The sequence below is a fragment of the Pistacia vera genome, unplaced genomic scaffold (genome assembly GCF_008641045.1).
Source record: "Pistacia vera cultivar Batoury unplaced genomic scaffold, PisVer_v2 Contig320, whole genome shotgun sequence".
NCBI classification, from domain to species: domain Eukaryota; kingdom Viridiplantae; phylum Streptophyta; class Magnoliopsida; order Sapindales; family Anacardiaceae; genus Pistacia; species Pistacia vera.
Genome location: NW_022196136.1, coordinates 3,354,846 through 3,379,254, shown reverse-complemented (window position 1 = coordinate 3,379,254; position 24,409 = coordinate 3,354,846). Strand labels below are relative to the sequence as shown.

The 24,409-nt window shown below is 37.3% G+C and overlaps 4 protein-coding genes across 4 annotated transcripts; 2 read left to right on the top strand and 2 right to left on the bottom strand.

Moving 5' to 3' along the window:
• Window positions 1-726: 726 nt before the first annotated feature.
• On the bottom strand, window positions 727-4,541 carry LOC116136846 (UDP-N-acetylmuramoyl-L-alanyl-D-glutamate--2,6-diaminopimelate ligase MurE homolog, chloroplastic). Its single transcript, XM_031422514.1, has 5 exons — window positions 2,672-4,541; window positions 2,349-2,465; window positions 2,064-2,239; window positions 1,458-1,603; window positions 727-1,101 (listed from the first exon to the last, which is right to left on the bottom strand). The coding sequence occupies exons 1-5, from the start codon at window positions 4,539-4,541 to the stop codon at window positions 1,083-1,085; spliced, it is 2,328 nt and encodes a 775-aa protein (XP_031278374.1). The 3' UTR covers window positions 727-1,082.
• A 1,419-nt stretch (window positions 4,542-5,960) lies between these two features.
• On the bottom strand, window positions 5,961-7,343 carry LOC116137028 (expansin-A22-like). The gene is made up of 2 exons (XM_031422712.1): window positions 7,211-7,343; window positions 5,961-6,580 (listed from the first exon to the last, which is right to left on the bottom strand). The coding sequence occupies exons 1-2, from the start codon at window positions 7,341-7,343 to the stop codon at window positions 5,961-5,963; spliced, it is 753 nt and encodes a 250-aa protein (XP_031278572.1).
• Window positions 7,344-15,273: 7,930 nt separating this feature from the next.
• On the top strand, window positions 15,274-15,636 carry LOC116136845 (expansin-A22-like). The gene has a single exon (XM_031422513.1). The coding sequence runs from the start codon at window positions 15,274-15,276 to the stop codon at window positions 15,634-15,636; it is 363 nt and encodes a 120-aa protein (XP_031278373.1).
• Window positions 15,637-20,439: 4,803 nt separating this feature from the next.
• On the top strand, window positions 20,440-24,116 carry LOC116136844. Its single transcript, XM_031422511.1, has 6 exons — window positions 20,440-20,605; window positions 20,964-21,130; window positions 21,322-22,791; window positions 22,870-23,027; window positions 23,177-23,360; window positions 23,448-24,116. Exons 1-6 carry the CDS (start codon window positions 20,583-20,585, stop codon window positions 24,026-24,028), a joined length of 2,583 nt encoding a protein of 860 aa, XP_031278371.1. The 5' UTR covers window positions 20,440-20,582; the 3' UTR covers window positions 24,029-24,116.
• Window positions 24,117-24,409: the final 293 nt, after the last annotated feature.

The window sequence follows — 24,409 nt, the reverse complement described above, 5'->3', positions numbered from 1 at the left end:
AACCAAGACCTGGGAGCTTCATTGGGCCGGGTTAACATTTCCCCTATTCACCCAAAATCCTAAAATTTAGGATGATTATCGACGAAATATTGAAGGCTGGGATGTTTGGGCTATTGAAGAAAAAGTGCCGATGAGTGCAATGGTAGAAACAAAGCTGATTTTTTATGGGTGAATCGACCGAAAATCGAAAAAAACTGGCTACAGCAACAACCGACTTTTTTCGGCAATTAGTGAGGCTAACGAGGGTGGAGTGAGATGGGTTTTGGTTGAGAGGAAGAGAGGAGTATTTTCAGGGTGATAGGGAAGGCTGTCAACGTAGATGTCGTTGAGAACTGGCCTAGAATGCCGACGTCGGCATCGGTGAAATCTAGCTAAAATCAATTTCGGCCAAATCTTGGATAGATTTTCTAGGGAATGGGCTCAGTGGACGATTGGAATTGCATTTGGGGTGTCGTCGGCCAATTTGTATTTGGGGTGTGTTTGCTAAATTTCAAACCTATAGGGACTTAATAAAATTTTTAGGATGTATTTGCTGAATTTTAAAAGTTTTGTCACCCAATTTGACTGGCCAATCAAACCGGTTACTGGTTAAACCTGTCAACCCGAGACCCGGCAACTTTGCCGGGTTTCACCCCAGGTTGCGCTTTAAAACATTGTGTTTAAATACTAATCACAATCTTGTATTTTGCTCTTATAAAAGATGAAGAGAAGATCATGATACCTCAAATGCAAAAATATGGGACTGATATCAAACAAATACATCATCAATTTACATTTCCATACACTGCTGCAGATCTTTTGCTAACAAAATTTCAGTCATCGAGTTAAAAACCTAATATATTGCAAAGCAACATTACAATTCTATGAAAATTTCATCCTAGAGTTCTTACTATCATCTTCTCAATTAAGGGCACTTCATGAATTGCTTTCAAATATCTTGTACATGATTACCTCAGTAAAAGCAGTATAACCTTCCTGGAACTCTAGATGTTTTCAAAGAATCAAAACTTGTTCTCTTTATCGAGTGCAAAATTCGTAATCCATGGTCATCCTCTCATTATCCTCTTCTTTCCAAGCAAATATTAATGGGACTCTGGTAACCTGCAGCAGCGAAAAGCATTGTTAATAAAAAATTCTGCTGAGTCCTTATCGCATTTTGAACCTGTTATCGCAAGCAAACAAAACTTGGCATGTATGTTACATCAAGAAATGATCCATCATTCTGACACTAGACAATAATTAACATTTCCCTCGCACAAAATTTGAATTACCCTGCAGGCAAAAGAAATATATATATATACATATTTCTTCAACTATTCATGAACATACGTTCAAAGGATTTTGACAAGCACTTTCAAAGTTCCTATAAAGTAAAAAACTTGATTTTTTGATGATGTATCTGACAATTAAAACTGAAGCATGTTTGAGTAACTCAAGGAAATAATAAGTTAACTAACCGCCATGGAAATTCACTCGAGTCTATTCCTGCCTGGTGAAGTTCATCAACATACTGTAATGCTTCTCGGCATTCCTCTCGATCATCAAAGAACTCCTTTTTGTCACCTTCGATCTGATATGTTTCATGACCTTTGCCAGCAACCACCTGCAGCATAGAAGTATGCACATCAGAAAATAAACAGAACAAACAAAAAATGATAGTAATAAGAAAGGGTGATAGAAAGACATTTGATTATAGACATTTGAAATTGGAGAGGAAGAAAGTCATATATTTTGTATCATCTGTATCCTAGACTTTTAAAGGACATTTGAAAGATTCATAGAAAATGATTATTGAACTTCCTCATGCACTGTGTTTAAAATAACTTATCTATTGACACAGCTATTTTTACGAAAATTTTCCTTCTTTTTGGGCAATGTGGAAAAGGTCTCTATGTTTCAATATCTTATAAATTTGGTTCAAGTAACATTTTGATTTCAACAGAATTGCTCTGATTTGAACAAAACTACTCACTTCCTACTTTTATTAGTGACTTTTCCTTGCCTAATAGTTAGTCAATATAAATCGTAAAGAGAGAAAAGCAGAATGGGTTTCAGAAACTTACAACCATATCCCCTTCTTCACCCATGGCAACAGCACAGCGTACAGCTACCCTTCTGATATCATGCAGGAAAAGCCGATGACCATTTGGAAGAGGCGGGTAATAATCATTCTCTCCATGTTTCAAATACTCCTGCATTGTCCATCCTACACCGGCCAACATGTCATCCAAGATATCCACTGACAACATGAGACATACTGGTATTAGTCTTAAGCTTCCAGGTAATGTATCTTATATCAATAAGCATTTTAGCAATTCTTCTTCATTGAGCATGGCTAAAATACATACATGGATCTTCAGTCTTTGGATTATCAGATGTCAGAATAGTCACATCACTTTTATCAGTCGCAATCTTTGTCATCATTGGTCGCTTACCTCTGTCACTCTCACCAGCACAACCAAAAACTGCATGTATAAAGCAAAATATATAGGTCAGAACAAATATAAAAAAGTACGTCTACTTGAGAACCTTACCTACAGATGCAGGTATTAAACATAGATAACCACTGAAATAACTTTATTCAGGAAATTGCACTTTCCCCAACAAACAACTTCCAAGCTAACTATTTATTCAAGGCAGTAAATATTAGTAGGATATACATGAAGCTTACCAGTGATTATTCTCCTAGGTGCAAGTTCCCTCACAGAATCAAGTAGTCTAGATAGGGCATCAGGAGTATGGGCGTAATCCACAATCACCCCAAATGCTTGCTCCTCATCAATCAACTCACACCTTCCTGGAACTGCATCAACCTCTTCAATCCCTCTAACAATGTCCTCCAATGGTGCCCCTACAGCAATTCCAACCGCCACAGCTGCAAGAATATTGTAAATATTATGCTTTCCAAGCAATCCTGAAGATATCTCCAATATCCCATGCGGTGTATTAACCAAAACCTGAGTCTCAAACAGTGACAGTTCAAACTTCAAAGGGTGGACATCTGCTTTCTTATTCTCCATCGCATATGTCACAACAGGCACATCTGGGTTTCCTTGTCCAATAAAGAAAGGAGCATTTGGGTCATCAATGTTAACAACCTTCCTATGCCTCTCTGGATCCACCATCCTTGAAAACAACTTGGCTTTGGCATCCCTATACTCCTCCTCAGTCCCATGAAAATCCAAATGATCCCTTGTCAAATTAGTGAAAACTGCGATATCAAAATCAACCTCATTGCACCTCCCTAATGCTAATCCATGAGAAGAAGCCTCCATGACGACAGCCTCAGTCCCATTATGGAGCATCTTGGCCATTAAATTTTGAACCAAAACAGCATCTGGTGTTGTGTTTGGTGACTCCAACTTATTATCCCCATGAATGTAATACGCTACCGAGCTCAACATTCCTGTCCTTAACCCCATTGCTTCATACATGCCCTTGATCAAATAAGAAGTAGTTGTTTTCCCATTAGTTCCGGTTATCCCAATCACTGCCATATTCTTTGATGGATACCTATAAAAAGAGGCAGCCAGTGCAGGCAATACTGAATTGGTATCCTCCACAATCACCAAAGCTTTACAGCCTAAAGTCTCCTCTATATCAATCTCTTTACTAGCCACCACAGCAACTGCTCCTCTCTTATCAGCCTCACTCAAATACAAATGCCCATCAGTTTTCCTCCCAACACGACAGACAAACAAATCACCAGCACTCACCACTCTAGAATCATGCTGAATTCCAGTAATCTCAACCTCCAAATCACCGTAAACCGAAACCGGCACCACCTTACTCTCATCTAGCAATTCAGCTAAACTCATCCTAAACTTAGGTTCCACAATTCTTGCTTTACTCTTACCAAAACTATCAAAATCCAAATCAAATGACGAATCTAGCATCAACCCATTACCATTTTCTTTGTACTTATCACTAGTACCATCAAGATTAAGATCAAACTTACTTGACTTGTCATCAAAAACCTCCTCTTCTTCATCTTCAGAAACCACTCTTAAACCCTGTAAGTCATCAATCTCTTCCAAGTCAACAACTTCATCCACCCCCAACTCTTCAATACCTTGAAGAACATCAGCTTCTGGTTTCTTTGGCTTTATAAGTCCCTTTTTAACAAACTCATCTCGTTTCATAGCAACAGCTTTATCAATTTCACCGAAAAAATCATCATCTTGAGAAGCAGTCACCCCAGAGGAATTAACAGAGGGGTCTTCAACATCAGCAATGGCGGAGAGAAAAGTGGACTGGTGAGTTTTGAAGTCATCTTCTTGACGCTTGCGAGCTCTGGAAGCTTGGCGGTGGATTTGTTGGAATTTAGAAATGCCATGAGCGGCATCTTCAGGGGCTTCGGGAGGGTCATCGTCTGATGGGTCGGGGTAATACTTTCCGTCGGGGCCAATGGCTCTGGTGGGGCGGAGAGAAATGAAGTGAAGGGGCTTAGGAGGGAGGGAAATGAAAGGTTTGGAAAGAAAAGGGTGGTGATTGTGATGGAGTTTGAGAGTGAAAGAAGGGAAGGTGAAGCTGAAAGCCATGAGAGAAATTGAGGGGGTTTAGTTGGACAAGATAGGGGGTTTATGTGTCGTGTCAACTCATCACTGTGTTTGCAGTTAAAACGATGCGTTTAGTTTGTAACAAATGTTATGCGCAATTCCAATTTTATCTTTTTCTATCCTTATTCCTCCTTACCTTTTAAATATTTAAAGTTGGTGTTCATAACTAGGATTTAATCAACCAACACTGGGTATGATAAAAGAGCAAATCCCTTTGACCGAAAAGGGTGTTTCGGTAATTTGAGAATCCAAGGGCATTTTTGTCATTATGGGCGAAAGGGGGCTTGGGTAATTTTGCTAGGGGTTGATGCCATTATCCAATATTTATTGGAAGAGTGATATAGTAAAATTGGATTCATATTAATTTTAATTAATATGAGGACTATATATTTAATTTAATTAAATGTATAGTAAAACATACACACACACACACACATATATATATATTCCTTTAATATATTTGCAATCCAATTAAAATAAGAATTCAGGGATCGCAATCCTAATTGAATTCCTATTAGGGTTTGCACTATATAAAGGAGGCTTGGGTTTTGATTTTAAGAGAATTGGCTTTCTACTACTGAGCAATTTTAGTTTAGCAAAAATAAGACTAAATTTTTCTCTCCCAATCGCCAACCCTAGCCACCACCTTAGAGAGTTTTTCTCTCACAAATTCCATCACCCTCCTTAAGCTCTTGAGCGTGATCTAGCAATCATCCCAAGGGTGATCCCGGTCCTTCTTTCGTGTGGATACCGTTGAAGCCTCAACTCTACTTTGGGTTGATAGCGATATCTCAAGGACACCTAGTGAAGGAGCCGCTAACGGAAAGTAAATCCTAACCTTGTATGGGCTAAATTTATATTGTGGATTACTATATCAAGTGTTGATCTTGGGTCATGGGGTTGTGCCATGACAAGAAAAATTTTGTAATTCCGCGCTTGCCACGCCACTATCCCTACACCATCTATGTGGAATCCTTTAGTAAGCTTGTCTAGTAAACTTGCCTATGACAAGCACTCATGTGTTGTATCAGATTGTTGACAAACAATCTTGACAAGTGAGATCAGTCACTGTCTTTCGACAAGATCATTCAATACTATGATAGCCTTACCGTATTATTTGTGTCCTTAGTCAGAATAATACTAGGACTACAAACCTTTCTAGAATGGTCACCATATGTGATCATAGGGTCCTTACTATCGAGATTTAAAATACTCGACACCTTTGTCAAGGTTCTATCATTCTAATGACATATATTATAACATATAATTAAATACGAATTATATAATGTAGAGAATGTCTTTTATTAATTATAAATATAATTACAAGAGTCAACATTTACAAAATGGATTGACTCTAGGCACCAACTCTAACAATACATTCATAAACATAAGAGAGGATCCCTAGAAATTTATTCTACCATCGTAAGTTTGGCCAAAGCGCCAATTAACCGGGGCAGCATTATTGAATTGCACCATCTTCCCATCACTAATAGTGACTTGGAATGACAAACTTTGCCCTACTAAGGCACCTCCAATCTGCCAATTTTGGCCCCAATTGCGCCTCATTTGCTGCCAACCTGATTTAGACCCCTTGATTTTAACATTGGTAACATCACCAGCACCACCAACATTGTACACTGTAACCAGTGTCCAATATCTGTTTCCTTTGATCTCAAACTTGACTCCTCCTTGTTTGGAACACAAGACTCTGCGATATCGAACAGGGATGACCCCAGCTTTGTAGTTAGCAAGTTTCACAAACATTGCCATGGATAAATCAAAGTGCTTCTGTGGAGGGTTGCACCAAATATCAGTCTTTTTGGTGTAGTTTGGAGGGCAAAAATTGGTGGCTGTAATCTTGATGGTGCCTGCATTTGGTATGCACCATTGGGGATCATTCACGCACATTATCTCAAAACAAGCACCACATGTTAATCCGTGGTTGAAGAGGGCTGTGCTTAGAGCTGCTGTCTTAAGCCCATATCCTTGCTTGAAGAGATCTCCATACCCACAAGCTCCCTCTGTCAATAACACACCATTCAAATTATCAGCCATTTTGCAACTAAAAATGTTATATATCCAGCAATGGAATCAAGAAATTCTATTTAGGGGACTATATATAGTAGGGATCGACCTATGCATTAATGTTAAAGGGACAAATTAAATAATTTAATATATATAACTTTAGAAAAAGTAAAGTAAGATAATAACTAATTTAATATACAATATGGAAAAAGCTAGTGAGTTGGACTGAACCTGGAAACATTAACAAGTATAGAACCTCATCAAAACAAAAAAGAAAAGAAGCAAATTAATAATATTTTTTTTAGTGGGGTCAGCAGCCCCCACTTGTTCCAAACAATAGAAAAACCATATTACTTCTTTTGTTTTGCATCCAAGAATTAACTTTTGTTAGCGAGAATTTAAGTTCAGATTTAACGTTGAGAGAGACGAAAATATTTGCACATGAATCATATATAGGTAATGGAACAAGTATTTTATAAATATGTACCACAAAGTACGGAAGCTTTATGATTTATGTTGCTCTTTTTAGCAAGAGTTTAAGTTGAGATTTAACATCAACAAAGACGGATATATATGTATATGAATCTTGCATAGAAATGGGAACAAGTATGTTCATGTAGACTTACGCATGGTCTCGCCTCCCTTCATGTCACCATAAAATGTGGCACGACCATAATACCATGTAGTATCTATGGCCATGGCCATTGCCGTTAGCAAATGAAGAACCACGAACATGACGAAATTCTTAAAACCAGCCATGATCATGAATAATAGCAAAAATAATAAGAGAAGGAAGATTAAAACTATGACAAAACAAGTGCATGGAAAAAGCTATTTGTAGGCATCATGGTAAGGTACAACAGAAAGAACATAATATAATTAATTTAGTTTCTATAGTAGAGTGCAATTACTAATTATGATTATTTGTTTTCCAATTAGCGGTATAATCCACTTCCTAAAAGAGAGGTTAGGGGTATTTGTTTTAATTATTTAAAGCTATTTGGTTTATTTTTCTAGTTGACAATATAAATTATTTCCTTAATTAGTGTTTCTTGTACTAATCCAAGATGATTAATTGTTTGAGCAATGATGTGGCAGTAACTATTGGATAAAATCTAAATCAGTTAAGACTCCAGAGATAATTGTGTGCACATAATTAAGTCTATATATAGTATTACCAAACAAATAATTCTATAAAAAAATATTAATTTAATTAAAAAATAATTAATTAATTAAAAAAATATTAGAAAGTAGAATTCGTTTGTGATGATAGAATTGCTAAGTAGCTTGAGCATGATATTGGTTTCGAGTGATAGAGTATAACTTATTTTCCTGGAAGAATATTTGATTTCATGAGCACGAACATAGTCGAATCCATAAATTCGAAGTTGTTAATAGAAAGAGAGTTTCCAATAGTTGCTATTTTTGATGCAATCCAGATGACATTGTCACGGTGGTTTCATAAGCGTCGTACATAATCAAATAATTTTATCACAACCCTTGTTCTGTCAGTTGAAAAATTATTGCGAGAACGTATGAAACTGTCAAATGCACTATTTGTCTATCCTCTTAATGCTCAAGAGTTCACCGTGTGTGACTATGATCCGGATGTCCTAATTAACCTTCTTAGTAAAGCTTACAGCTGTAAAGTGCTTGACATTCAACGTTTACCTTGTCCTCATACACTAGAAACATTGAAACACCAACGGAAGCCAGATTTTGGTTCAAGAATTTACATGGAACTTTGCTTCCCTCTCTATACAACAAATCACTATATGTTGGCTTATTCGGAAACGATATATCAAGTTCCTCCAGAAGAGCAGTGGGTGGTGTCGCCACAGTTGGTTCACATTATCATTCATCCGCCATTCAAAAAGACAAAAAAGTGGAGAAAAGAGTTAAGCGTATTCCATCAGCCTGTGAGGTTCCTCAGAGGATGAATAAGTGCTTAATTTGCAAGCAACCTGGCCACAAGAGAAGCAGTTGCCAAAATCGATCACATGTAGATCCAGAAAATTAGGTTGAATTGATCAGTAGCAAGAAAGCAAGCAATTTACAGATAAGATCAGATCGCTTAAGCGACATAAGATCGCTTAAGCGACATAAGATCGCTTAAGCGATCGGCTGTTATCTGCAGATCTAAACAGCAGATCGTTTAAGCGATCTTAGGTCGCTTAAGTGATTTGCTGCTCAGATCAGATCTAGTGACCACCAATTCGCTTAAGCGACATAAGGTCGCTTAAGCAATCTTTTTTTATATGCAGATCTGACAAGCAGTTCGCTTGAGTGATCTAATGAAGTTAGTATGTTTCTCTTTTGTGGTGCATTAAAATGATTTTATGTCCCTATATTTCCAGCTATGTCATCAAGAAGAATGATGAAATCGAAAGAGTTGCCAAGGTCAATCATTGAAAGTTATTGTTTTCAATTTTTTATGTTTTCAATTTTATTGTTACCTTGAATAAATCATCCTTTATAATGTATTAAATTAAATTAATTATTTTTCATTTTCATCAATTTTAAAAAGGGTTTAAGTTAGTAAAATTTCTGAACTTAAATTCTCGCTAACAAAAGTTAATTCTTGGATGCAAAACAAAAGAAGTAATATGGTTTTTCTATTGTTTGGAACAAGTGGGGGCTGGTGACCCCACTCAAAAAAAATATTTATTAATTTGTTTTGTTTTTTGTTTTGATGAGGTTCTATACTTGTTAATGTTTCCAGATTCAGTCCAACTCACTAACTTTTTCCATTTTGTATATTAAATTAGTTATTATCTTACTTTACTTTTTCTAAAGTTATATTTATTAAATTATTTAATTTGTCCCTTTAACATTAATGCATAGGTCGATCCCTACAAGATATAGTCCCTAAATAGAATTTCTTGATTCCATTGCTGGATATATAACATTTTGAGTTGCAAAATGGCTGATAATTTGAATGGTGTGTTATTGACAGAGGGAGCTTGTGGGTATGGAGATCTTTTCAAGCAAGGATATGGGCTTAAGACAGTTAACCATATAGATTCTATTCCGAGTCAGATAACTGAAGAGGAAGATTGCATCTCATCTGAATTAGCTAAGAGATAACATTTATCCTTCTGTTACATGTAGTCTTATCTTTCTAAGAGATAGCATTTATCCTTCTGTTACATGTAGTCTTATCTTTCTGTATATTTGAAATTCATTCAAACGTGTAAAGCCCTATATATTCAATAAGATCTTCTCATCTGGTATCAATTGAACCAGACTTTCAATATCTTTAATTTGGTATCAGAGCCTCATTTGGCTAACACCATTCTCGATCCTAATGGCTTCCGCTACCTTCCTTTTTCCCAATATCACTCCCTTAGTTTCTGTCAAATTAGATGGATCCAATTATCTTAATTGGACCACTCAGTTCACTCCACTCCTAAGAAGCCATGATTTACTTGGCATTGTGGATGGCTCTGAGCCGTGTCCTCCAAAGTTTGCCACTGATTCTGAAGGCCAAACTACCTCTGACATCACCACTGATTATATGGTATGGCAGAAAAAGGACCAATTTATTTTGGCATGGATCAATGCCACTCTCACCGAGAAGGTCTTATCTACTGTCTATGGGCAAAATACCTCTCGACAGGTTTGGACACTCTAGCAAACAGGTTTGCACCTAATTCTAGATCTCGAATCTCTTATCTTAAGAGCAATTGCAGACACTTAATCAAGGAGCTAAGTCGTGTACTGACTATCTCCTTAGTGCCAAAAATTGGTCTGATCAACTTGCAACTGTGGGAAAAATTGTTGATGATGAGGACCTGATATCTTATGTTGTTGGTGGTCTTAATCCTGCTTATCACCTATTCATTACCTACCTTAATTTTGCAACCCGAGACTCATCAATCACCTTTGATGATTTTTAAACTAAGTTGCTGAATTATGAACAACTACTTGAGTCCTCACACAAATTTATCCCACCAAATACCCACAATGTTGCCTTTTTCAGTCATAAATCCAAGCCACCCTATAGCAATCGCAAACCAAAGCCTTTTTTTGCCAACAAACCTACTGGACCACACTCCTCAAACACCTCAAACTTCTCTGCCCATCCACCCAATAACCCCAACTTCTCTATTCCACCAACAGGAAAAAGACCAACCACCTTGATAATCCGTAGATTATACAGTTTTCATGAGTCTTTTTATTCAGATTTCAGGTACTTTGTGGTGCATTTTGACCTGAATTGTTGTTTAATTCTTTACATTTTGTGTTTCAGGTTAAATGGACATGTTGATCAAATAAGGGCAAAATTGGAAGTTTGCGGATCTCAGAAGTTAAGAGAGTTCGGAAGCAGGATAAAGCACAATGAGGCTTGTTTGAAAGGGAGAGCACCGAGAATCGAAGAAGAAAGCAAAGAAGCAAGCAGAGTGGCAGTTCGGTAATTTCAGAACCTTTCAAGTTGCTTCGCCCCGGCGAAGATTTGTCCTTCGCCGCGGCGAAGTACGGCAGAAAAGAACAAGTTTGAGGCTTTCTTCGCCGCGGCGAAGATGAAACTTCGCCGCGGCGACAGTCGTGATTTTCAGTTTTGTAAAACGCACAGTTTTACGTTGTGCATATTTTTCTCAAAAATTTAGGGTGAGGTATAAAAGAAAAACTTAACCTTTTTGCCCAGGGTCGTGCAGGAAGTAGGGTTAGCAACTTTTTCATTTTTTTTTTTTTTGGATTAAGCTTAGAGATTTTTAGGATTTGAGAGGGTGAAGATCTGATTTGGAACCGAAGGATTCATCAATTGGGGGGATTTCTTATTTTCTCTCTTACTTTTCATTATGTTGAACTTGATTATTTTCGTTTTTCTTAATTGTAGTGTTAATTTAGCTATGAACTAACTCATTTTGGGTTAGGGTTTTGATTGTAATTTGGATTTCTAATGGGTTAATTATTGATCACATTATATTCATATGACTATGTTTTGATTGTGTGTTTACTCTGATTTTTAATGCTTTATGTGATGAACATGATGAGATTGAGAAATGAATCATGTTAGGCTTCTCGGGTAATCACCATTATAGTATTAGATGCTAGAGATAGATTCAACAAATAATGAAATCATTATAGGATTCTTATGCTTAACGAGTTTGGAATTGTTAACCTTCAAATTGTTGGGTGCGGAAGGTTAAAAATGAAGAATAGGAAAACATAGCCTGAGAAGGTATGTTTAACACCTTAGTGAGTTCGGTTTACAATCAATGCATATGAATGTGAATGTAGTATAATTTTTAGGTTTAACTCATAAAATCCGAACGAAGTCAAAACCCTACCTGTTTTACTTGAATTGGTTTTTCTGAAATTTTATCTTGCAATCTTTAGTTAAATTTTAGTTTAATAGTTATTGTTCAGATTAGTTATAATTAGCTCCCATCAATCCAAAGATTTCGATTGCTCCAACTAGAGAACAGCATAATACTTTGTAGTTAGCTAACAATCCTCGTGGGAACGATCTCTGCTCATAATTATATTACTTGTGCGATTAGTATACTTGCTACATATTGCATGTTGTAGGAAACACGCACCACACCTCAAACAACACCTTCTTCTCTCACTCTAAACCTCCCTATTAGATTTGTGGGAAAACAAATCATCAAGCTTTGGACTGTTACCAACGGATGGACTTTTCTTACCAAGGAAGACATCCACCTGCACAATTGGCTGTGATGGCTGCTCATACACATGTTACTCAAGAGGAAGATCAGCCTTGGTTCCTTGACAGTGGTGCCAACACATGTCACCTCAGCCCTTAACAATCTCACCTTGAATCAGCAACCATATCAAGGTCCAACCGAAGTCACAATTGACAATGAGGGAGGTTTGCTTATCAATCACACCGGTTCTTCCAGTATGAAAACTAATAATAGTTCTCTATTTTTGTCAAATGTTTTACGCTGTCCTCGAGCTTCATCTAACCTCTTATCCATTCAACAGCTTTGTCAAGATAACAATTGCTATTTTGTACTCACTGCTACCTCTTTTGTTGTGAAGGAACTGCAGACCAACAAGATACTCCTCCAAGGTCCGAGTAGAGCAGGACTCTACCTGGTTTATTTTCAACCTTTCAATTCCAATAAGAGGCAGCACAACTCAGCCTCAAATTCTTCCTTTACAACTTTCCTAGGTGTCATAGCCCCTGCTACCACTTGGCATGCTCGATTGGGTCATCCATCAGAATTAGTTCTTAACCACCTCACTCATGATGCTCTTATCTCTATATCAGGCTCACAAAAATTGAAGCACATTTGTGAATTTTGTCAAATGGCTAAAAGCCATGAACTTCCATTTCCCCTCTCTGATCATCACTCTAGTCACCCTTTAGAATTAATTCATTCTGATGTATGGACTTCTCCGGTATTGTCACTCAGTGGCTGTAAATACTATGTGGTTTTTATTGATGATTATTCTTGGTTTTCTTGGTTGTTTCGTCTTAATCAAAAATCGGATGTGGCTGTGTGTTTCTTTTAGTTTAAGTGTCTAGTTGAAAATCTATTCTTCTCTAAAATCAAGCAACTTCAAACCGATAATGGAGGAGAATATCTATCCAATTCTTTCAAAAAATTCCTTGTTCTTGGTCACTCCCCCTTGAGACAAATAATCACCAGATCTCACACCAACTCCCTCAAGCCAAAACAATTTCCTGATTACAAGCTTTACTGCTCCACTAGATACCCAATCCGAGCTCTATCTTCAGTTCTACTTCCCTTTAAACCAAAAACCTACAAACAAGCTACCAAGGATCCCAATTGGCAGGCAGCCATGCAACTTGAGTTCAATGCTCTCATTGATAACAACACTTGGACCTTATGTCCTAAACCTCCTAATAAACACATCATTCGAAATAAATGGGTGTTTAAACTCAACCAAAAGGTCGATGACACCATTGAAAGGTACAAAGCAAGGCTTGTAGCCAAAGGGTTTGATCAAGAGCATGGTGTGGACTTTCAGGAGACTTTCAGTCCAGTTATAAAGCCTGCCACCATTCGATTGGTGCTTGCCTTGGCTGTTCATCATGGCTAGATCATACAGCAACTAGACATTTCCAATGCATTTTTGCATGGACACCTTGAGGAAGAAATCTATATGGAGCAACCAAACGGGTTTAAACATAATGACTTCCCATCCCATGTTTACAGACTCCACAAGTCCCTTTATGGCCTAAAACATGCACCAAGTGCTTGGTTTAGGCGCCTCTCTCAAAGTCTCATAGAGCTTGGTTTTACAGGATCAAATGTTGACACCTCCTTATTTTATCTACATCGATCCTCTATTACTATGCTCATTGTAATTTATGTTGATAATATTTTGGTGGTGAGTAACTCTTCTGATGCAGTAGCTAATCTCCTTCAGCACCTCAGCCAAGACTTTGCAGTCAAAAATCTGGGCGCTCTCTCATTCTTTCTTGGCATTCAAGTCCGCTGCACTGCAAATAATATGCATTTCATCAAGGCAAATACATCTTGGACCTCTTGCATGAAACAAAAATGATTGGTGCTAAGCCTGTTTCTACACCTTGCACCTCAGGTGGGAAAATGTCCAAGAACGATGGGGAATCATTATCTGATCCAGCTGTCTATAGACATATTGTGGGAGCACTTCAGTATTGCACTTTAACCCGACCAGACATTGCTTATAGTGTGAACCAATTAGTCAGTTTCTTCACTATCCAACTTCTGTTCACCTTACAACGGCTAAGAGAGTCCTTCGGTACTTAAAAGGCACTCTTGAACATGTTCTCTACTTCAGCAAAGGTTCTCTTGCTTTACATGGTTTCTATGATTTCGATTGGGCTGGAAGCCCAGATGATTGCAAGTCTACTATTGGATATTGCATATTCCTTGGCCCTTGTTTAATTTCTTGGATGGAAAAGAAGCAACCAGTCATTGCCCGCTCAAGCACTGAAGCGGAATATAAGTCCATGGCTCTCACAGTCACTGAACTCTACTGGATCCGCATGCTATTCCGAGAGCTTGGCTTTCCTTTACACTCTCCTCCATGCCTATGGGTTAATAATATTGGTGCACTCTCCCTGTCCTCTAATCCTATCTTCCATGCTATAACAAAACATCTAGAGGTCGACTATCACTTTATACACGAGAAAATATTCAACCAGGACATACTTGCAAGATACATCTCTACTGCATCACAGCCATCCGATATCTTCACCAAAGGTTTATCCACTACCAGGTTTTGCATGCTCCGAGACAAGCTCATGGTTCGTCCACTCACCATCAGCTTGCAGGGGCCAATTAACCATATAGATTCTATTCCAAGTCAGATAATTGAAGAGGAAGATTGCATCTCATCTGAATCAGCTAAGAGATAGCATTTATCCTTCTGTTACATGTAGTCTTATCTTTCTGTATATTTGAAATTCATTCAAACGTGTAAAGCTCTATATATTCAATAAGATCTTCTCATCTGGTATCAATTGAACCGGACTTTCAATATCTTTAACTATGACAGCAGCTCTAAGCCCAACCCTCTTCAACCACGGATTAAGATGTGGTGCTTGTTTTGAGATAATGTGTGTGAATGATCATCAATGGTGCATACCAAATGTAGGCACCATCAAGATTACAGCCACCAATTTCTGCCCTCCAAACTACACCAAAAAGACTGATGTTTGGTGCAACCCTCCACAGAAGCACTTGATTTATCCACGGCAATGTTTGTGAAACTTGCTAACTACAAAGTTGGGGTCATCCCTGTTCGATACCACAGAGTCTTGTGTTCCAAACAAGGAAGAGTCAAGTTTGAGATCAAAGGAAACAGATATCGGACACTGGTTACAGTGTACAATGTTGGTGGTGCTGGTGATGTTACCAATGTTAAAATCAAGGGGTTTAATTCAGGTTGGCGGCAAATGAGGCGCAATTGGGGCCAAAATTGGCAGATTGGGAGTGCCTTAGTAGGGCAAAGTTTGTCATTCCAAGTCACTACTAGTGATGGGAAGATGGTGCAATTCAATAATGTTGCCCCGGTTAATTGGTGCTTTGGCCAAACTTACGATGGTAGAATAAATTTCTAGGGATCTTCTCTTATGTTGATGAATGTATTGTTAGAGTAGCTGTCCTAGAGTCAATCCATTTTGTAAATGTTGACTTTTGTAATAATAGTTATAATTAATAAAATGCATTCTCTACATTATATAATTCGTATTTAATTATATGTTATAATATATGTCCTTAGAATGGTAAAACCGTGGCAACAATATCGAGTGTTTCAAATCTCGATAGTAAGGACCCTATGATCACATATGCTAGTCATTCTAGAAATGTCTGTAGCCTTGGTGTTATTCTGACTAAGGACACAGATAATACGATAAGACTATCATAATATAGAATGACCTTGTCGAAAGACAATGACTGATATCACTTGTCAAGGTTGTTTGTCGACAACTTGGTACAACACATAGGTGTTTGCCATAAGTAAATTCATTGGACATACCCACTAGAAGATTCCACATAGATGGTGTAGGGATTGTGTTGTGGCAAGCGTGGAATTACAAAATTTTTCTTGCCATGGCACAACCCCATGACCCAAGATCACAACTCGATATAGTAATCCACAATATAAATTCAGCCCATACAAGGTTAGGATTTACCTTCTGTTGGCGGCTCCTTCACTGGGTGTCCTTGTGCATTTATCATCCTGGTGTGTCTACGGTTAGCTTCATGGTTTAACTGTGTGAGTTAGGGAAGAAGAGTTTTCAACGAAAAGAAAAACAAAGATATCTAAATAGAGTTTTGAGAGTTCAATTTGAGAACTTTACTTTTTTTTTATTAATAAGATGTTTACACGGAATCACTGATATAAAGTGAACAGTGGACAGAGTAAAACAAGCAGTAAACCAGCAGAGTAAAACAGATTCTGCTTGTTAAATGAGTTGAGTGAGCTTAGCTCATTTTAGTCTACTCAGTCAAACCAGGTCAACAACTAAATCCTAACATCCTTCCGTAAACAAAACTTCCTGTGAGTTGTGTTTCCTTAGTCAGCCAGGTCCAGCAGGTCCACTACTAAATCCTAACATCTTCCCGCAAACAGAACTTCCTCAAATGGTACAGTCAGCAAGTGATCAGAAGAGCTGAAACTTCAGTCTTACAAAGAGGAGCTGAAACTTCAGCTGGTTGAAACTGAGCGTGTCTGCTAATATCATAGCTGCAAACAATACTTCCTCAAATGGTACAGTCTGCAAGTGATCAGAAGAGCTGAAACTTCAGTCTTACCAAAAAAAAAAAAAAAAAAAAAGGAGCTGAAACTTCAGCTGCAGACTGAACATGTCTGCTAAAAAATGAAACAATTTCAGCTAAAGTCTCAAAGCTGAAATCTGAAGCAGAGTCACAAAAAACAAATACTGAACCAATTCCAGCCAACTAAAACTGAACCAATTCCAGCCAACTGAAAGTTGAACCAATTCCAGACAAAACCATGCTGCAAGACTGAATCAATTCCAAACAAAGCCAATTATCTACCAATTCCAGCCAAATTTCTGAATTCGAGTCTTCAAATACCCTAATAAGGGTGGTCATTAAAGGGATTTACCTGATCGTTAACTTTAGAGTCTCGAAGGATTAGTTAAAGTGCGTACAAGTTGATCCAGACACCTCTGATCAAAACAAAAAAAAACTTGGATTTAATCTTAAAACTTTTGCTCACATAATTATAAAATTCAAATTTTTTTTTTATATAACCAAGGTGTCCGGATCAGTTTACACACATTTTAACTAATTCCTCAAAATCTATTAAATACTTTATAAACTTAATGAATCGTGTAAGACCTCTAATAGCCCACTCATATGGCTAAAATCTTGCCGTCTGACAATGAACTTAGTGGTTAAAATTCAATGTTTTACCTCATTTATTTCTTTTCTGTTTTGTGTACTCCTCGACGTCCTCGTCTCCTCCTTTAACCAGACAGGATTTTCTTATTTTACTATGCCTATTTACAAAGATAAAAATCATGACCGTCGCTTCGTCCTGCTTATCAGCCTGCTGGGTAATGCCTTTATCATTTTCTGGGCCATCATCTAAGCACAGCATCACTGCACAAATTTTAGGTCCAATATGGCCCCTTTGTTTTAAGTCCTATTTTCAATGGGAAATATTTTTAGCCCTGCCATTTTCTTTTTTTAGATCTTATTTTCTACTTTAGGTGAGAATATAATTATAATAAAAAAAATTGTTCTCTTTCCTCTGGACTTTTATTTCATAACTTTTCATTTGCGGTTATAAAAAAATTAAATGAAACTTTGGTAAAAAAGAATTTATAATTTTATAGATAGATTGAAGCTCATGGTAATTTTCAAAATTACTTAATATTTCTTCTTTACAATATTAATTAATTTTTAGATTTCTTATTTTTCTGAACCTAAAACAAATACAATTACCATTATGTCTTCATTTGGAGAGTTATTTATTAGTTTCTGTCTTCATCATCTTTTTTTTTTTTTTTTTTTTCCTAAGTTTTGTATTAGGTTAGTGTTAGGGACAAAAAATGTCATCGGCCTCAATAAGCCCAAAGACGAAGACACCTTCAACAAAGCTCAGAGTCGTGACCCAATTCCAATTTGGCTAGCAATAGAGTTTACATATTAGGTCCGCTCAGTACACCTACCTTGTTGCTCACCGCTTGGGCCCAATCAGCAAAGGCCCCGATTCGTTTAGGTTCATCATCAGCTTGTCTGGGCCCAGGCCCTTTGATCCTAGACTGCCTACTGGACTTAGGGTCTACTTGGAGCCTAAGGTTGCCTACTTACTCCGGCACTATCCGAACTCTATCGAAGAGATCCATTACTATCTTAATTTGTCTAAGATCCGTATCTTAAACCCGTTGGGACTCCATTTCCCACTAAGGTAAGGGAATCAAAGACTCATTTTTTATAAAACCTCAACTCCTAAGGACTCACAGTCCTATTATGACTCGAAGATCCTACAGCTGTTATTTAAACAAGAGGCTAGCCCTCCCACTGGCACAAAAGATTACACCTTCTAACCCCGTAGTTCTCACTCTTGAGAACCTCGCATCATAGTCGTAGTTGTAGTCTCCGATTAGACTTCTGGTAACCTTCTCTTTCCCTAACCTTCACTAAATTAGCCTCATTCGGCCTTGCTGACTTGAGAGTCAAAATGCCTACGACAAACACCACTCTGGTGTCTTCCATTCGCTTCACGCTTGTTTTCTTGCGTGTGCAGGTATAGTAGATTATTGGTGGCCTCAACCTCAAGGGATCAGACCATATTTCTGTAGCGATAGAGTTTTTGCATCTACAGTCAGCTTACGCGTATCTCAATTAATCTCGACCTTGAAACTATCAGTCAAGTAAGAATTCTAATAGTTACACCTATTAGCAATTGAGAATAGACTCGAACTTAGAAGCTTTTGAGTAATACACCCAAAAGTCTATATCAAACCATTTAGTCATCCAAAATTGGTTGAGAAAGCTATTTCAACCACTAAATGTGGTCTATGAATTTCAATGACGATAATTAACAAAATCACATTAATTGGAAGTACATCACCGATTGACATGTTGAAAATACCAACAATTTGTGTAATAGCCCCAATCCGATAAATTTTGTAACCAATTAATGACCTTAAATGGCATTCAATTTCTTTAGCTTTATCAACCAAGTCCACATGGTAATGCGTGGCTAAATAAGTATCATATTTAAGTTCACAAATTACACCCACAAAAATTAAGAAAATAAATAAACACATCAAAGGTCAAAACACAATTTTCAACATTTATCAATCTATTTTGGCCGCCCCTTATTATTATATTTATGTCACAATATAATTTATGTGTGAGGAGATTGAGAAGGACATTATTTAAATATTTAGACCATTAACCCCCGTGATTTCCCATTAATTTGCTGTCAATCTTCTTTCGTGAATCATGCGTAACCTAAATAAATAAATAATATCCACAAAAATATTTTATTTTAATCACATGTTTTATGGCAGAGCAGGAAGACTTTAGCCATTTGAGTTGTTTACTCAGAAGTTTTGTATTCTAATTTCACAAAGTAGTCACCAACCATGTTTTTGCGATTTACCTAGGTCTTATGAACCTAACACATTTATGACTTATCTCCGAAAATCAGTTGAGATACACATAAACTGATATGAATATCCGGTATATATATATATATATATATATATATATATATATATATATATATATATGTTATTCAGAGGTCTTGTGTTATAATCATACAAGTGGTTAATTACCATGTTTTTGTGACTTACTTAGGTCTTGTAAACCTATCATATTTGTGACTTACCTCCAGAGATCAATTGAGGTGTACACAAAGTGATCCAGACACCTCGGTTATATATATATAGGATTATTACAGATAATTCTACTTGAACTGATTATTCAAACTGTGATGTGAAAATGGGTTCTGACAATTAAAAGTTTCAAAAAATTAAAACGACAATACGACACCGAATTGGCCAATTTGAAAATTTAACCCAATGTAAAACGACAGAGAGGCACGGGCTAATTTTATGGCAAAGTTCGACAAAAATATTAATGTTGTGAATCCTACAGGACAGCAACGTTTCTACAAAATCGCAACAGACATCACAAAAACGACAGTGTTTCAAGATTTTGACTGGAACATCGTTAAACCAACAACAGCTTACCAGGCTAGTAGTAGTAACTGTGATAGAGTAAGAAAGAGAGAGGGAAAATCAAAAATGAAGGAAATAAGACAAAAGTTTACTTCATTTGAAAGTTTGGTTTGGTTTGTGGCCATAACTGTGTCGATGTCCCATAATAACTCCCCATTCATGTTCTTTCTTTTCTTATGCCCTTCATTTCCTTCTCACTTTCTTGCTTGGTTTCCCTTTAATGGCAAAGTTTTAGAGAGAAAACAAGACAAGAGAAGTGGGCATCTGAAATTTATTATGTGGGGAGGAGAGGGGACAAAGACTACTGCTTTAGTTTTCGGCTTTGTCTTCTGGAGATCATGAACCCAGCTCAAGTTAAAAGGTTTCTTCCTTTTCTGCTTTCTTTCTCTCAATAAATGTTATCTTTAAAATATTTGTGAAGCCAATGCTGTTTTTTTTTTTTTGGTTTTCGTTTTACATCATTTTAAGATCTATTTTAGGGAATTTGTTTCTCTCTATCTGTGTTATAGTTTGTTAATGATGTTTGGTTTATGGAATTTTGGATACATGATTCAGCTCTACTTTCTAAAAGTAGTGGTTTTCATACTATGAATTAAGTATTTACCTAATTAATCCATTTTCTCCGTCTCCCAAACAGTGTCTATTCTGATTTTGGCACTGCCTCACTGGAGAAGGACTGCAAATTTAGGTTTGACGCGTGGTTTGATGACCATTTCCAGGTTTGATGCTGTAAGCATGGAGAAGCTTTCGCCTAAGAGCCCCGTGATCTATGAGAAATACAAATCTGGCTGCGCATGGTGTTTGATTGGTTTATGTGACTTTAGCCAAGGTCATTCCAACAAGAAGCTGATTTCTAATCGAGGACGACCCAATTCAAATGTTGCAGGTAAGAATTCATCAATACAATTTGAGAATGATAAGATGATCTCTTGCTTTTGTTCTTGATAGAGGAGTTATACCGTGTTTTTTCTTATGGGTGGAACTTGTAACTGAATTTTGTTATGCAAATGTTGCTCTCATAAATTGCTACGGATTTAATTCTGAAAACAATTCTGACAAACGATTATGCTAAGGCAGATATAATAAGGGAAGAAGAGAAGATTACTACAAGTAGAGAAAATGGCTTAGCAAAGAACCATAGAAGAAAGGCAAACAAGACTTTTAAGAGACATGGTTGCAAGGACGTATCAACTGTGGTACATACACAACCTTCTAATGAAAATTTGGTGGGCATGCCTTCGAAAAGGTTTAATGGAGCAGCATCGATTGAAACATCCTGCAATGAGGGGCATCCTAAAAGTGGAAAAGTTTTCTATAGAAGAGTCAATTCTCAGGAGAATGGCCAGCTTAGTGAGATCAATTTGCAAGTTCAGATGAGTGAGGCGGCTGAAGCATTTATAAATCAGAAGATCGTTAAAGGAAAATACCATGGCAGAGATCAGGCGAGCAACCAATCTAAACATTTCTTGGATGCATTAGAAATATTAAATTCCAATAAGGAATTATTCATGAAGCTGCTACATGATCCAAATTCTCTGTTAGTGAAACATATCCAAGATTTGCGTGATTCCCAGGCGAAAAATCAGGAGACTAAATTGTCAGAAACTTGTGATAGATTCCCATCCAAGGGAAGTGTTGATCCTCAACCTTCAAACAGAATTTTACTTCCGAAGTCTGGCAGCTCTGGCTCAACATACATGCAAAACAGTGCAGGTGAGACCGGAGATTTCTCTTCTCCACAGTCCCTTTATAGCTTGAGAGATAGAGCACAGAGTGGTAAACCTGCATATTTTTCCTTTGAGCATATGAAAAGGAAGTTGAGACATGCTATTGGGTTAAGCAGAAAAGGGAAGCCCTTGTTGTCAACAGTTACACTACATAAATCTTCGAGGGACAATCAGGGTTTGGGAGATGGCAATAAAGAAAATGATTTGGGGGTTACAGGAAGCAACTCACCCTGTAAAATCTGTCTTGGTTCCATTGACAACAAGACGGGAGACAAAGTGGGCAAGGTGAAAGATTTTGACTCAGGTACTAGACAAAAAAATGCCTTAAAAAGTGGAACTAGCCATGAAAACTCGAAATTGTCCATTGTCAGGCATCCTAAACAAAGCGAATTGAATATGTATATGGAGTCTAGGCAACATCTCCCTGAGGTCTTAAGGAATAGAAATGAGATTCTTTTAAGAAAACAGTTTTCAAGAACCCTGGACAGGATTATTTCTTTCCCTGAGTACCACTTCTTCTCTGCACTGAGTCCTGGAAGACATCAAGAACATGGCTCCATTGCTGCACGAATGAGATTCTCTCCTTTTAGCAATCATCAAATGGTCAGTCAGAAGAGAAAGATGCTTCAGGGAGGAAATAAAAACAGCCACTTAAGTTCACTCAGGCAGATTGCAGAGGTTCCATCATGGACTGATGGCAAGAGACTTACCAACCAATCACAAACCTTTGATACAAAGTCTAATATCTCTCAGAATCATCATTCTGATATCAAATTGCATGAATGTGTATCTTCTGCAGACTACACTTCGAGTGCTATCGGTAAATTTTCATTAATATTGTAATATTTATTGTGTTCAAGTACGTTATCTTGCCTAAGAAGTTCATCAAATTTTGCAGGTTCTATGAAGGTTGTAGAAACATATAATACTATAAAAGCAAGAAAAGTTAGTTCTTTGGGAGCCTTAGAACCAAATGTGCCAAATCATGCTGGTGCAGATCAGAATGCTGTTTTAGCCAACACAGTTGAAGAAAACAGTCTGGAGTGCGCAAAATTGGTATATTTTGATTTTTTGATTTTGATTTTTTAATCAGGTTATTAGGAGTGCACCTATCCATCACCTCTTTTTATTGCCTTTTGTTTTACTTCTTCTCTCAAACATGCTTGGCTACATCATTTCTTGCCAACAATTTTGGAATTTCTCAGGATTCACCAGAGGAAAGTTGTACATCAGTGTCTCCAGAAGACGTTTATACTTCAAGTCCCTTGAGCAGTAAGAGTTTAGAAAATTCTGCTGCCACGAAAGATAAAGCAGAGCATCAAAGTCCGGTATCTGTTCTCGAGAAATTTGTTGAAGATATCAGCTCTCCAAGCACCATATCTCAGCCTGGTAGGTTTTCAGGTCAGAAATCTTTACTTTAGCATTTTTTTTGTCATCCAACTATGCAGCTAAGTTTACCCAATTGAACAAATGCAGCTGAGCTAGCAGTCGAGCCAAAACAAATTAATTACGAAGAACAATGTTCTGCTGCTGTCATGATGTCTCCTGTGGATTTGAAGATAAACTCAAGTAATGTGATAAATGAGCATGAACCCATGTGCAAGTATATGAGGGCAGTGTTGGAAGCTGCTGGTATAAATTGGGATGAACTTTCAATAAAGAGCCATTCATCAGACCAACTTCTTGATCCGTCCTTGTTTGATGAAGTGGAGTTATTGCCTAATGAATTTTGTGTGGATCATATGCTCCTCTGCGACTATATTAATGAAGTCCTTGGAGAGTTATGCCTGAGTTATTTCAGTTGCTCCCCATGGCTATCATTTGCCAAACAAATCCGACCAGCAAAAAATATGGTTTATGAGGTGATGAAATGTGTTGACTGGAACCTTCTCGCGCAGCAGTCGACTCCAACATTGGATCAACTTGTTGAAAAGGACTTGGCAAGACCTGGAACATGGATTAATATCCGAATTGAGGCCGAAGAAACAGTTAATGAAATGGTAGAAAGTCTCTTAGAAGAACTGACACTGGAAACTGCAATCCATCTGAGTATTTGAAGCCTTACATTTTTGTTCAATGAGCTTTCATCTGAATTGCACAGAGCAGTTTGCAACACAGGTTTCCTTATACCTGAAATGCAGCACCCTATTTAAAAGCAAACAATAGTTTAAGAGGCAAACTTGTAACTGTGTGGGACAAACATAGATGAAGCTTTTTGTATAAGTTAGAGGAGGTTGCTCATAGCTCATCAAGAATTGAATGCGTAGCTAGAGGTTCATGTATACGGTATAGTTACTATAAATTACAGCACCCATCAATTATAGATTTTATATAGTTCTTTCAAATTTTGTCTTCGAAATGGAACCCCTGATATACTAAAACAGTATGTTGTATATTTTACTCTTACGTTTTTCAGTTTTTCTTATGTTTTAATACTG